Source organism: Lotus japonicus, chromosome 1, assembly GCF_012489685.1.
Source record: "Lotus japonicus ecotype B-129 chromosome 1, LjGifu_v1.2".
Classification (NCBI taxonomy): Eukaryota; Viridiplantae; Streptophyta; class Magnoliopsida; order Fabales; family Fabaceae; genus Lotus; species Lotus japonicus.
Genome location: NC_080041.1, coordinates 122,085,941 through 122,098,722, shown reverse-complemented (window position 1 = coordinate 122,098,722; position 12,782 = coordinate 122,085,941). Strand labels below are relative to the sequence as shown.

Sequence of the window (12,782 nt, the reverse complement as noted above, 5' to 3'; positions counted from 1 at the left end):
TTTTTATCGTAAAAATGCTCCGGTAAGTACAACAAGCTCAAAAGCATAATAGCATGATGAAACTACTAGATATTATTAATGAACCAAACCTTTCAGTTCCAAACTGTCAATAGAAATTTGTTCTAAAGTACGCCTATTAGTACTACTATAAGAGCAAAGCAACATGCTTCTTATATTGGGAGATAGACAAAAGCAGAGGTTGCCTTAGTAAGCTTTCTCACCTGGATCAACAGAAAAAGCAACTGAAACTCGATCGATGAAAGTTGGAATGACAAGGTTTACTCTTAAAGTCTTCGGCAGGAGGAGGATACAAGAGATCGACCTTGAAGCAAGCAAGGTATGGTGGGTGTCATCATCTTCATCGATATTACCCACCAGATAGACTTGAGAAAAGACTTTCAGGCATCCTGAGAGTAAGGAGAAGCTGGATCTAAATGTATTAGAAAGAGCCTAAAAGCTTTTATATATAGGAAGAATATTTTACATGAAAATGCTTCTACATAAAAATAAATGTTAATAAGATTTCACCGGAATTTTATTTTGTTACAAGAAAAACATAATATAATATAGTTTGATGTTAATTTTTTACTACATAATAATATAGTCCACTTTAATTTTTTTGTACAAATTATTATAGGAGTTAAATTCTCCTACGGGAAGAAATATATTTTAACAAGAAAGTACCTTCATTAAGTATTAATTAATGTATCAAATACAATAACAAATTTCGCGGTACATTCTTTTTTTCTAAGATTAAAATGTGTTCTGAATGCTTTATTGGTGATTCTTCATATCTATAATTTATGTTATTGTCTTTAGGCTCATGAAGAATGTGAAACGACTTCATGTTGATATGGGTCAAACTTAGTTTATTTTATTGTGTAAAAAATGAACTCGCATAATCCCGTACATAAAGAATATTTTCTCTTTTTTTTCATTGTAAATTAAATCAGCTATTGTTTATTAGCCATCATTAAACCACATCCCCTAATATGTTTTGCATAATTTGAGATTTGGTTAACCAATTATTTTATTAGTTATTTAATTGTACGAAGTTCAATCTATGCATCAAGGGTTTTAATTTAAGACTTTTTGTCCACTTTACTCATCATTTCATACTCTTCTATTTCATCAGTTGTTTATTATATTTTTAATGATCAAGGTATTAATTGACCTATAAAATATAATAGATGTATTCCCCGTGCAACGCGCGGGTAAAAAACACTAGTTGAGAAGGAAAAGGAACATGATGTTGAAAATACTTTTAAGAACATCATGAAGGAAAAGAAATTTAATGTTGAAAATCCTTTGATGAACTTTAAGCAGTACAAGAAAAATGATGATAGAAATCTTTTGAAGAACTTTAAAATTGACAAGAAAATTGATGTGAATGACATGTAAGATAAGCTTACAAGAAGGAGGAGATCATCTGATACTCAAGATGCCATACGCAGGTTTAGACAAAGAGGATAATAAGTAGGTGTTGTTGAGAATTATTGCGTGATTGTGAAGAACAATATTGAGAAGGAGAAGGACGTTGATGTTGTTGAGAATTATTGTGTGATTGTGAAGAACATTAAAAAGCAAAATGAAGTTGTTTTTAAGAATCATGAAGAAATTGAAAAGAAAAAAGTTGATATTGTTGAGAATTGCATGTAAAAATTAAGAAGCAAAATGAAGCTGATGTTGAGAATCGCATGAAGAAACTAACATTAGGTTATGTTGTAAACCGTATGTGAACAGTTATTAGGTTCTGTACGGTTTTCACGACATTGATGAAGGGATTTCTAACTAACAAGTTCACGTCAGGTTTACATAGCCCCTCCATTTTCATCCCTCATCCAAACAACTTTAAACAGTGTTTTCCCCTTACTTTCCCTGCTGACTTTTCCTTTCTAGGCCTACTCCCTTGATCCAAATGAAGTGTTAATGAAAGTTAAAAGGGGAGTGATAGCTGAAAGGGTATCTAGTGGGCTTGATTTTTTGGATCCATCCAATATTGTCCCGGTCTCGTAACTCTTCTTTTTTAGTCAAACGGTCTTGTAACTCTTCTTTACGCTTTTTTGTTTTTTTTTGTGTTATAGAGTCATGTTATGTTGGGCTGTAGTGCATAAAAATGAGTAAAATTAAACCACAGTTCACCTAAAATTAAACTATTAATTTTTGAACCAGCACCTCAATCAGCTTAATGATCGGTTTGATTGTAACAACACTTTAACCTGGTGAGATAATCCCGTGAAATTTTCATCAAGTGAACGAAGCAGAGTGATAAAGTTATGAACGAAGGAAAAATTCTAAACTCAATCTCTGAATTAGTATCAAAGAGAACATCACTCTTTCCTTCATGCACAGTTTTCTTATGTATAAAAGCTTGTCTCCAACCGTTCAATCTAATCAAATTTAATTAGATTTGAAGTATTTCTACACCCGTTATTGTTGCGGATTTAAAAATGCTCTGAGGGTTTAATATTTCTTAATACGTCACTTTATATCCATACATACATAACATAATCAATGAGAGATTTTTTCAAAAAAAAGAAAGATGTAATGATTGATTAGAAATAAGAAAATATTAAAAAAAGAGTGGATAGAAAGATTGGGAAAATTAGTTGTAGAAATACAATAGTATTGATTCCTAATTGGCAAATGTGAAAAGTAGTTGTAGTAGTATACTCATATTTTCCGATGTACCAAAAAAAATTATATATACTCATAATATACGTTATCTAAATCAAAGAGGATAGGTAGGTTGTTAAGCATATGGTTTATCTTTCTGTTCAACACCATAATGAACACGTGTCATTTGGGGCAGCTATCCTTAATTCTGGTGCCACGATAAGAACTGAGCAACCATGATAGTGCATACTGCATAGAAAGATGGGTGTGATGGGCTCAGAATTGTTTAAGGTAAGGACTCCCATGTCGGCACACACGTGGCGCAGGAACAGTGCCTTCTCTCTCTGTGCTTGTCGCCATTTACCACACTAGGATTATACCCGTGCGATGCACGGGAAGACAATTTTACAATTTGGTAATATAAATTAAACAATTTACATAGTGTAACTGATATCTTTACCACTTTATAAATGCATATTAATCATTTTAATATGTATCGCACGCGCACACACACATATAGCCTTTTTACGCACACACATATAGCCTTTTTACGGTGTTATTATAATTATTTTACAATAATGTTACTATTTTTAGTTTATGCTGCAAAACTCAACCTACACCAATGAATTTAGAATTTTTATCAACAGTGAAAAATTAGAATTTAAGCAAATCTATGGAGGTGATTTTAGTATTCGGTGTTCAGGTATCACGAAGGAGTACCCAACAATGTCATTATTTTTTGCTTTTCCATTCCACCTTTTAAACATGGAAATTTCCATCGAGTTTCAATAATCTATGTGAAAATACATGTGAAAAAAGAGAGGAAGTTATACAATTGATTGTTTAGGTAATCCACCGATAACAACTTTCAAATCCTCAAACTTTCACGGCTTCATGATTGATGTAGATGGGAAGCAGTAATTTGACTTATATCAGAATTCCTTGATGATGTCAGAGGCAATATCCTAACTGGTGACCAATTTCTTGAGATTTTTTGATACTCATTAAATGACATCTATTCATTCCCTGTAACAATTTAGAACACCAAAAATTAAAACACAAGAAGAATATAAGGACTCCATTTTAATTGTAACCAATTTAAGAACACCATCATAACTGACTTGTAGGTGTGTTTTCATCTTCATAATAGTGAAACTGATTGTTGAATGAATAAGTTAGCTTCAAGAGCTGGATTCCATGGGCATATTTTTTTAGTTCAAAGTAACAGCTAGAAGAGAAAGGGTAAAAAATTACTCAACTAAACTTACATTTTCACCAGCAAGTTTAAAATTTTTCTTCCTCTCTTCACCATATTTGTCCTTTCCTATGCAATCCATGTAACTTATGGCACCAAGACTTGAAGCATCCACTGTAAGAAGCATCCACTATAAGAGGCAAATTTAAAATGGTAAGTTATTTCACAACCACATCAGATTTAGCTCACAACCAAAAAGGAATGGACATACCACAAAGAGGTCTGCTCAAAATGCTTTTAGTTCAATGAGAAGCAACCATTGGAATATGTGTGCATTTAAGTTTCTGGAAGATAAAATTGACTGCTAGTGCTAACATTGGCAAAGACAATGAGAGAAAGAAAAACCCAGTAGATGAAGGGTTTGCATGCAGTTGGAAACTCATCTCTAATGGTGATACATTCAAATCTTCATAGGAGTTAACATTTCAACATTAGATGCAAAAGATATTTAATTAAAGATTAGAAGGAGTTAAAAATCAAATCAATCACTGCAAAACTATAGCATCAATTGTAATTTCCTGAACAATTAAAATTAATCATAAACCTCTAGATTTTATATTATGTTGGTCCTAGTATCAAGTACTTTAGCACTAAATAGACCGGTGAAATTTAAATACAGGAACTGATTTGATGGACAAAACACAACCTTTAACATGGATCACATTACTAATTATTAATTACTAATTTTACTAAAAACAACCTTCAATCATATAACATGAAATGGTACAAATCAGATCCACTTTCATCAAGAAAAGTGAAGAAAGAAAACCAATGCCACACAAATCAGCTCATAAAAAAGCCAGGAAAAGATCATAAAACTAAAGGAAGCACTCTTGTTCTCATAATACTAAAGGAAGCACTCTTGTTCTGCAGATAGAAATAAAAACAAATGATAAAATAGTCAATTGTAACTGTCTAAAGTACGAATTCTCATTCTGTTCATTTGATGCTCTCATTCTAACAATGTTCTGTATATTCTCAACCAAAATCCAGAAAAAGAATGAATTTCACCACCTAATAATCAGGAATTAAGGTAATTTTGTAAGAATTAAAGCATTAACTCACCCATAAGACAAAGTCCACCTCTCTTGGAGACCTGGTTGCTTCAATTGGCTTCCGGCAAGTAATGAGCTCTAATAAAACCACTCCAAAAGCATAAACATTAGAGAATGATATCAAATGGAAGATGGAGATTTAACATAAATTTATATTAAACATCATAGAGAATCTGTAAATGTAGCTAAATAGCACACATTTCAAACACCAATAAAAATAACACATTCTACTCATATAGGATGAAATCAGAATATGAAAAAAATTGCAATTTCGTTATTGAAGATAAGCATCACCTAGACATCACAATAAAAAGTTTCCATATTCAAAGTACATTAAGATAGAATATTGAGAGACAACAACTTATATTCATCAGATCATCTCACATGAATTGCTTCTGAAGACATAGAAACAGAGCCCCATTTCAGGCCAACAAAATACAGTCCTAATTCCTAAACAATAAAAACAAAAGAGTCTGAAGCCCTTGCACTGGCAGTCCCCTTGGATTTCCCATTGGGAGGAAGGAGTCAACAGAACAGGGGTAAGGAAAACTAATAAAGGAACTGGATGAACACCCAAGGATGAGCAACCTCACAATCAAAGGGACAATTTTTAAGCACAGGATCAACAAACAATAGAGTCCAGCAAGATTTGGAAGTTATCGAATCAAACAACCTGGAAAGCACCTTGAGTAGCTGAGGAAAATGAAAATATCTTCCAAGGATCTGAAAATTGAAATGCAAGAAGGAAAATGAAACTAATGCTCATACATGGATTAGAATATTCATATTTATTCAACATTCAAGCACTAACTATACTCTTGTCCAATTAGAAGGAAAAACACCCCTTGAGAAATACTCTTTTCCATGGAGATCACATACTACATGCAAAATAAGCATTGAACTTCAATAAGCACTTAATCTCCCGTCAATAGAGCAGGTGATAGAACTACTGAAGGAACAACCACAAATCATTCGGTTTATTATACTATAGTTTCAGCTGTTATATTTTACAATGAGGTTGAAGAGTGGAATCAAGAAAAATTGCAACATCAATAAACCTTTGCAGAACTTGAGACCTAGAATACCCACTTTCTTTGTTTGCAGAGCCACCACCAGAACAGAGACATCACTCCTTCAAAGGAACACTCCTCCACACCGGCGCCATTGTCCCCACCAAATTAAAAACGGATTAACTGAACAGTGCGGCAGAAAGAGTGGGAACTGGTTGATCAATGAACATATGAACATGACAATGGTTCATAAATTCGGGCATGCATCAAGTTCTGCAAACACCACCCATGACTCAGATCCAAAATTCGAATAAGTAAATCAAATTAGAGAAAAATATGGTTCGGAAGCAGGACAAAAGACTGGAACACGGTTCAATTTATAGAAACACTCTCAGCATTCATTCGAGTTCCAATTCAAATTCAAAATCAAAAAGAGAAATTTGACACATCAAATCAGAACAGCTGTAAAGAAAATAGGGGATGCATTAGGGTATAGGAAAAATACCTGTAAAGTGATGTCCATAGGGACGAGCAGAGTAGAGGAAAACGCATAGCTCAGGGAAGGGTAGCTGCAGAACGCCGTTGAAAACGAAAAAGCAGTAGAGGGAGATTGCAGAGTCTACACGGTAGAAGCAGAAAAGGGTCGAGCGTGCGGATAAGGGGAAAGGGAAAGATTGATTTCTGCTAACCTAACCTATGGAAACAAAACCTAACATTCAACCAAAGAAGCCCAAATAAGAAATAGGCCCAACTATCTAACAACAGCAAAAAAAAAATGGTGCACTATGAACAGTGAAATTGCACCTTGCATTTTAATTTAGTAGATTCCACTCGTTTACGGGTCAGAATCAGAATCCACAAACCATTATGCATGCTTTCCATTTTCCACCACCAGTGCAAAGTCTAATTCTGCCACGTGCTTATACAGTTGTTTTACTATTCCAATTTCCAACAAATAAATGTTCTAATTCATTTTTTATGATATTCCATTTAATTTTATGTTTAAGATTGTTCTTCGTTCCACTTGGCCTTCTTTACTTTCTTAGCCTATCAAAGAAACAGAGGATTCTCTACAAGAAAGAGCTCAAAGCACCTCTGATTTTGGTGCAGTGGGATGTAGGCTCAGTACATTGGGCTGTAAGGACTATCTATGAAAAGTACATGCAAATCACACTACATGATGCTTAAGTTAAATTTTAGATTAAAGAGGAAAACTTAAAATCTTAGAAGAATATTCAACGAATAAAAATGAGTAAAATTTTTGTAATTAAACAATCAAACTTCTATTAATAGCGTGTGATATGAGGTGCAGTTGAAACACTTAACCTTAGTGAAGTCGATCATGAATGACTTCAGAGTCATGGTCATGTCTGGACAGCCTTGGCGTCGTTGGCTCTAATTTGCGAGAACCCTAACCCCAGACTAACCAGGAAGGGGTAGGAGAAGGGGGAACAGCGAACGTGTCGGGGATGAGCTTGGTGGGTGGTAACTTGAGCTGGAACAACGATGATGTTTGATCCCTAAGCCGGAAAGAACCCAAGGGGTGGGGACCTACAAAAACTCTCTGATGCTAAAGTCAGAAGGGTTCTTGCAGTTGATCCTCTAAAACTCTAAGTAATGGTGATATATATATTAAAAGCTTACCTTGGCCCTGGTAGGGAGGGCTCCCTTTTATACCTATCTGAGGGATAGGGTATTCTCAGGCAGGGTCATGAGTACCTAGGTCCTAGGGAGCTCCCCGCCATTGGATCCCACTAGCGTCACTGCTAAGGGTCAGGGATCCCTAGTAACTTGTAGCTACACCTCGAGCCTTTGTCCTAGCTTTCTGCAGCAGGGGTCTTAGGGTCTGTGATGAGATGGTTGAGGTGATTCACATCTCATCCTCGGTAGGTCGCAGTCTTCTAAAGGATGTCGGGTCTGTCTCGTCCGGAGGGTGGGTCATCCATTGTAGTCGCTCGGGAGGGGTGTGCATTCATCCTTTCTCGTTCCCATAACAGTAGTCCCCTAGCTCTTGTCCACTAAAGTAGTGGAGCTTGAACTGAGGGTGTGATTGTCCTTTTCGGTTTCCAGAACAATAGTCTCCTAGTTCTGGGTGGAGCTTGAACTAAGGGTGTTGTCGTCCTTTCCGATTCCCAGAACAGTAATCCCCTAATTTTGGTCCACTAAGGCAATGAAGTTTAAAATAAATAAATAAAAACTCGTTATTTTAGGGAAAATATCTTAGATTTTATGGGTAATGATATATACACACCTCTGTTTTTATACACTTCATTTCTACCTCTTTTTATTTTTATCTCTCATCTTATCATCTATCACATTTTATACTTTCTCACTCTTACTTTTTCTTTTCTTCCTATCTCTCTCTTCCTCCACCTCATTCCACTTCATTTTGAGGTGTGAATAAATAATTATTGATATTCAGTGCATGTGAATTTAACGCGTCTTTCATATTTCACCCCTTGACTCATACCACGTTTTCTTCTTTATGCAAGACCATTGACTCGCTTAACCTGCGCCGTCGGATTTCCACAGTTGACATTTGACAACGTAAAATATTTTACCGGAAGCATTCATTTCCGGTCTAGTCTTCTTCTTGAACCCTCACCGTGTAGGCCCTTTTGTTTCTGACATTTGCAGATACACTGTAAGAACGTCGCATGTTAACATTGCCCCTCCTCCCTCGCTTTCTGTGTCTCGTTGAACAAGAAGCAAGTACCTAACATTAATTACGGTTGTTTGTTTTTGTTTTAATTGTGATTCACGTTTCTGTCGTGCCATTTAAATACACACCGCGTCATGACTAAAAATATCATGTGTATTTGTCATGACATTGTAGTATTTGCTATGATTAGTCCATACAATGTCATGTGTATTTGTCTAAACCAACTTAAACTTCTCTTTTTGTGTTAAACTTAAACTTTGTTTACGTATAGAAAGAAGTAGGACAAAGAGGTTTTAAAAAGAAAGAGAAATAGATCTTTAATTAGGTTTTGTGAATAGAGAAAATAAAAGTAGTGATTACTGATAAAGGTAGTAGATGATTTTCAATTGTGCGTTAGCTGGAAGTAATATCTTATTTATTTATTTTGCCTGAAATGATAAAATTCTCGATCTCATTTGACAAGAAACAAGCCTTTCTTATATAAAAAAATTGTTCTATATGAAGGCAAAATCGGTATATCTAAAAAGTAAAAAAAAAAAAGGCACTTCTCATGCATTATTAGTGGAAGAGTTTTCTTCGGATAGGTACGTACCACTTATTTTTTTATTTTATCTTCTTATTTTTCATAATGATTGGTGGTTGATTCAAATGGTATATATTTAATTTCTCCTTAAGTAATGTTTTCGAGTGTTGTGAATAAAAAAATCTCGCTAAAAAAATTAACTCCATCATCATATGAATATTCCCAACTCAAATAAAATTGTCTCAGTAAATAATACTTGAAAATACAATTGAAATTTATATTTCCTTCAAAATGTCTTACCTACACTTTAGAAACAAAGTAAACAAAAGACAAGCCATGACTTTTTTTCGCATGTAGAATTCTACTTTGAATCATTATTTTTTAGCCAAATGATTTGTAGAGTTCTGTTAGCACCCAAAAAATTGTGACGGTTAGTAAGGTAGTTGAAGTGTTTCACTAGCCAGCGTCAGTGCTGACCAAATACTAAATGTAGTCTCAAAAAAGAATTCAAAGTAAGTTCTTTTACCCTAATAAATATTTAGAGAGAAAAAAAATCAGGGGCCTTTTTTACTTAGTAAAATAAAAAATTGGGGGCCTAAAGCTTGTTTGGGTAGCTTTACCCTTAGGCCGGCCCTGACTAGCGTGATAAGTATAACAGACGGGGCAATTAGCCGAGACAACGTGAGCAGCCAATCTTTCACGATGAACCAAATGAGATTTGGGCAATGGAACAATGGTTTCAGCACATTATGCAGATATTTTGGAAGGTTCTAAAAGGCTCACGCGTGCTAAAAGGCCCAGCGGTTCTTCCCTTTAATGTAGGAAAAAGTTATTTTTTTATAGGCAAATGTTAGTTGTTAATTGTTAATAAATTAGTTCCTTCACCAGATTTGAACTCCGGTCCTTCACCTTCAATACCATTCACTTCCCTTAGCTCACTAAGTGAGCTACCCATCCCACCGCAAACAGTTATCTTTTAAAGAACCAACTAGAGTAAAGAAATTCAACTCAAACCAAACTTTCAGGCTGACTAGAAGAAGCAATTGCCAATACCCCACGACCGTAGATGCTTGTAAACAATCAGAAAACATGGGTAGTACCAAGTGGTCATTAATTATTGTAGGTTAACAAAATTTCATCTATAAATAAAGGAGGAATGGTTATTTGTAAAGAAACCCAATCATAATCAAACTACAAATTTTTCGCATTTATCTTTTCCTTTTTCTTTCATGCCTTTACTTTTCAATTTTAAGTTTTATTTACACTTTTTTAGTTGTTTTTCGTTCTAGCGCTTTATCTATACAACTTTCTACCGTTTATTTTTAGGTTCTTAAGCTTTTATCTATCCATTTTCACATAGCATTAGTTCAGTAGCCAGTGTCACCGATACAAACTTCTCAATAGCGATCGCTAAGAGCTTTTTAGAGTGATTTAGGAACCTTCATTGAGGAATATAGTTTCTTCTCAAGTAGCTGCTTGATTAGAGAATCGTTACATTATTTCTCTCAGCTCAGGCAACCCAAATAGCTACCTAGTCTATAATCTATTTGTAAACCAGCAAGTATCATATAAGGCAAACATCCAGAGTTAAAAGGAAAAGAGAAAAGGAAGAATAAGTGAAAGAAATATATGATAAATTTGATAATAAGAGAGAGACAAAGACTGACTACACTACTAGTAGAGTTGTCCGGTATGAACCGGACCGAACCGTACCTAGTAAAACTGAGTCATTTTTTGTCATTTTGGATCGATCGGGCTGGTTCACAGGTCAAGCGGGTGACAAAATTATATGTTTGGTTCGGTCGGTCTCGGTTTGGGCTTGAACCCGACCGAAGTAACTTTAATAAAAAAATCGAGCCCAATCAACCTAGACTCACTCTCAACCCTAGATTTAAAACCTCTCGCTTCATCAAACCCTAGCAGTAGCACACCCAACAGCTGTTAGTCGTCACACACATTATCTTTCCTTCTCTTCTTCCCCACCGCAAGCCATTACCATTTCTTCCCCGCCTCGAGCCACCACCACTTCTTCCCTATTGCGAGCCACCACGACCTCTTCCCCACTGCGAGCCACCATCATCTCTTCCCCACCCCGAGCCACCATCATAGCGAGCCACCACCACCATTTCCCTGCCGCGATTCACCACGACCTCTTCCCCACCGCGAGCCACCACCACGCCCAGCCACCATCCACCATTGCATCTCTTCCTCTCTTATCATCGTCTTCTATCACACCACCACCCCGTTCTTCTTCTCTGAGAAAATCCACTCAGATTAGAAGAGAATTCACTTCATCAGATGTCCACCATCATGGAATTTGAAGAACCTTCGGTGCATGTGCTGGAAATCGCATCCTCGATCGCATCTCGCCTTCAATCCGCTTAAATCCTCCTCTGTGCCTCCATCCACCATGGAATATGTAAAAAAAAATTGTATTTTTCTGTTGAGGTTTCACATATGTGATTGTATTTTGTAATTGACGTGTTATCATGTACTTAGATCTACAATTTATTGAAATTTTATTAGCTATGAAGAATCTTTGTGCCTCCTTCTCTCTTGTCTTTATCTTTTTTTTTTCTTGATCTACAAACCGATGAACCCACCCGAGGTAACCGACTAATGTTCAACCTGAACCGTTAGTAACCCGCTGCCGGCGGCCTGAGGATTTGGTGTTTTTTTACCACACCAAAACCGACGATTCGGCCCAGACCCGCCCGTTGGACAGTCCTAACTACTAGAATGTTTATTTTAATTATTATTACTGATTATTATTTTTTTTACTCATTTGATTGGCTACCATATGGCATCACATTTGATTTTGGAATTGGACGACATTGTATTGCATGAAACTCGTGGTGTTGGATGTGCTCTTTTTTATTTTTATATGCGGAGAAGAGTTGGATAGGAATTGATAACATCGCTGATAATAAATGGATAAGCCCTGCCACTTGGCTTTCACTTGTACCCCTAGAGCAAGCTTAGCAGGCCTCGAATATGTCTTTTATACGGCATGTCTAATGCTAGTTTTTATTTCTTAATTCTTAGCACTATTCATGTGGGCTCGTATTGTCACATGTGTTTAAGCAACTCTCAAGCAATTTTGCTCCAACCATAAGTTCTTAGTTTTTAGTTCTTACCACTATTCATTTAGTCCCACCAACCACATTATTTATACTTTTTATTTTCATAAAGTAATAAAACAAAATTCATAAAGTAATAAAGTAATTTGGATGAGAGATAAGTAATTAATATTTTAAAATAAGAACTCAAAAAGCAAAACTCATTATATAAGAACTGAGTTCTTATTTTTAAGAACTAAGGAGTCCATGTCAGCACATCCAATGGTAAAGTTTTTAATTCTTAGTTCTTAACTCCAAAATAAGAACTAAAAACCTTGCATTGAAGATGCTCTTAGTATTCACGGTGAAAGTAACTTCAAAATGTAAGTATGTACGTAACTCATAATTAACCCATTGAGGGTTTGCTTCAACCAATTACAATTTCTTTTTTCTTGTTGGTTCCACAAAATTACGTATATTTTATTTTCATTTAGTTATGATTCAAATTTAAATACAAGTATTTCATTCATTTATCCTCTCTTTGGTATGCTAAATCTGAATTACATCATATTTTTATAAATATTTCATCGCCTCTTTAATGA

The 12,782-nt window shown here is 35.3% G+C and overlaps 1 protein-coding gene across 16 annotated transcripts; it reads right to left on the bottom strand.

Annotated features, from left to right (window-relative positions):
* Nucleotides 1-3,250: 3,250 nt before the first annotated feature.
* LOC130730050 (uncharacterized) lies at nucleotides 3,251-6,632 on the bottom strand. 16 transcript variants are annotated; one of them, XM_057581934.1, is made up of 7 exons: nucleotides 6,442-6,622; nucleotides 6,129-6,209; nucleotides 5,743-5,852; nucleotides 5,600-5,649; nucleotides 4,937-5,004; nucleotides 3,885-4,001; nucleotides 3,251-3,642 (listed from the first exon to the last, which is right to left on the bottom strand). In XM_057581934.1, the coding sequence occupies exons 3-7, from the start codon at nucleotides 5,790-5,792 to the stop codon at nucleotides 3,568-3,570; spliced, it is 360 nt and encodes a 119-aa protein (XP_057437917.1). In that variant the 5' UTR covers nucleotides 5,793-5,852; nucleotides 6,129-6,209; nucleotides 6,442-6,622; the 3' UTR covers nucleotides 3,251-3,567. The 16 variants fall into 16 exon arrangements, 5 of the variants coding, with proteins under 5 accessions (XP_057437917.1, XP_057437914.1, XP_057437916.1 ...); XM_057581931.1 differs by having other exon boundaries at nucleotides 5,611-5,649; nucleotides 5,806-5,852; XR_009016214.1 differs by having other exon boundaries at nucleotides 5,611-5,649; nucleotides 5,743-6,209; nucleotides 6,442-6,626.
* Between the last annotated feature and the right edge of the window lie 6,150 nt (nucleotides 6,633-12,782).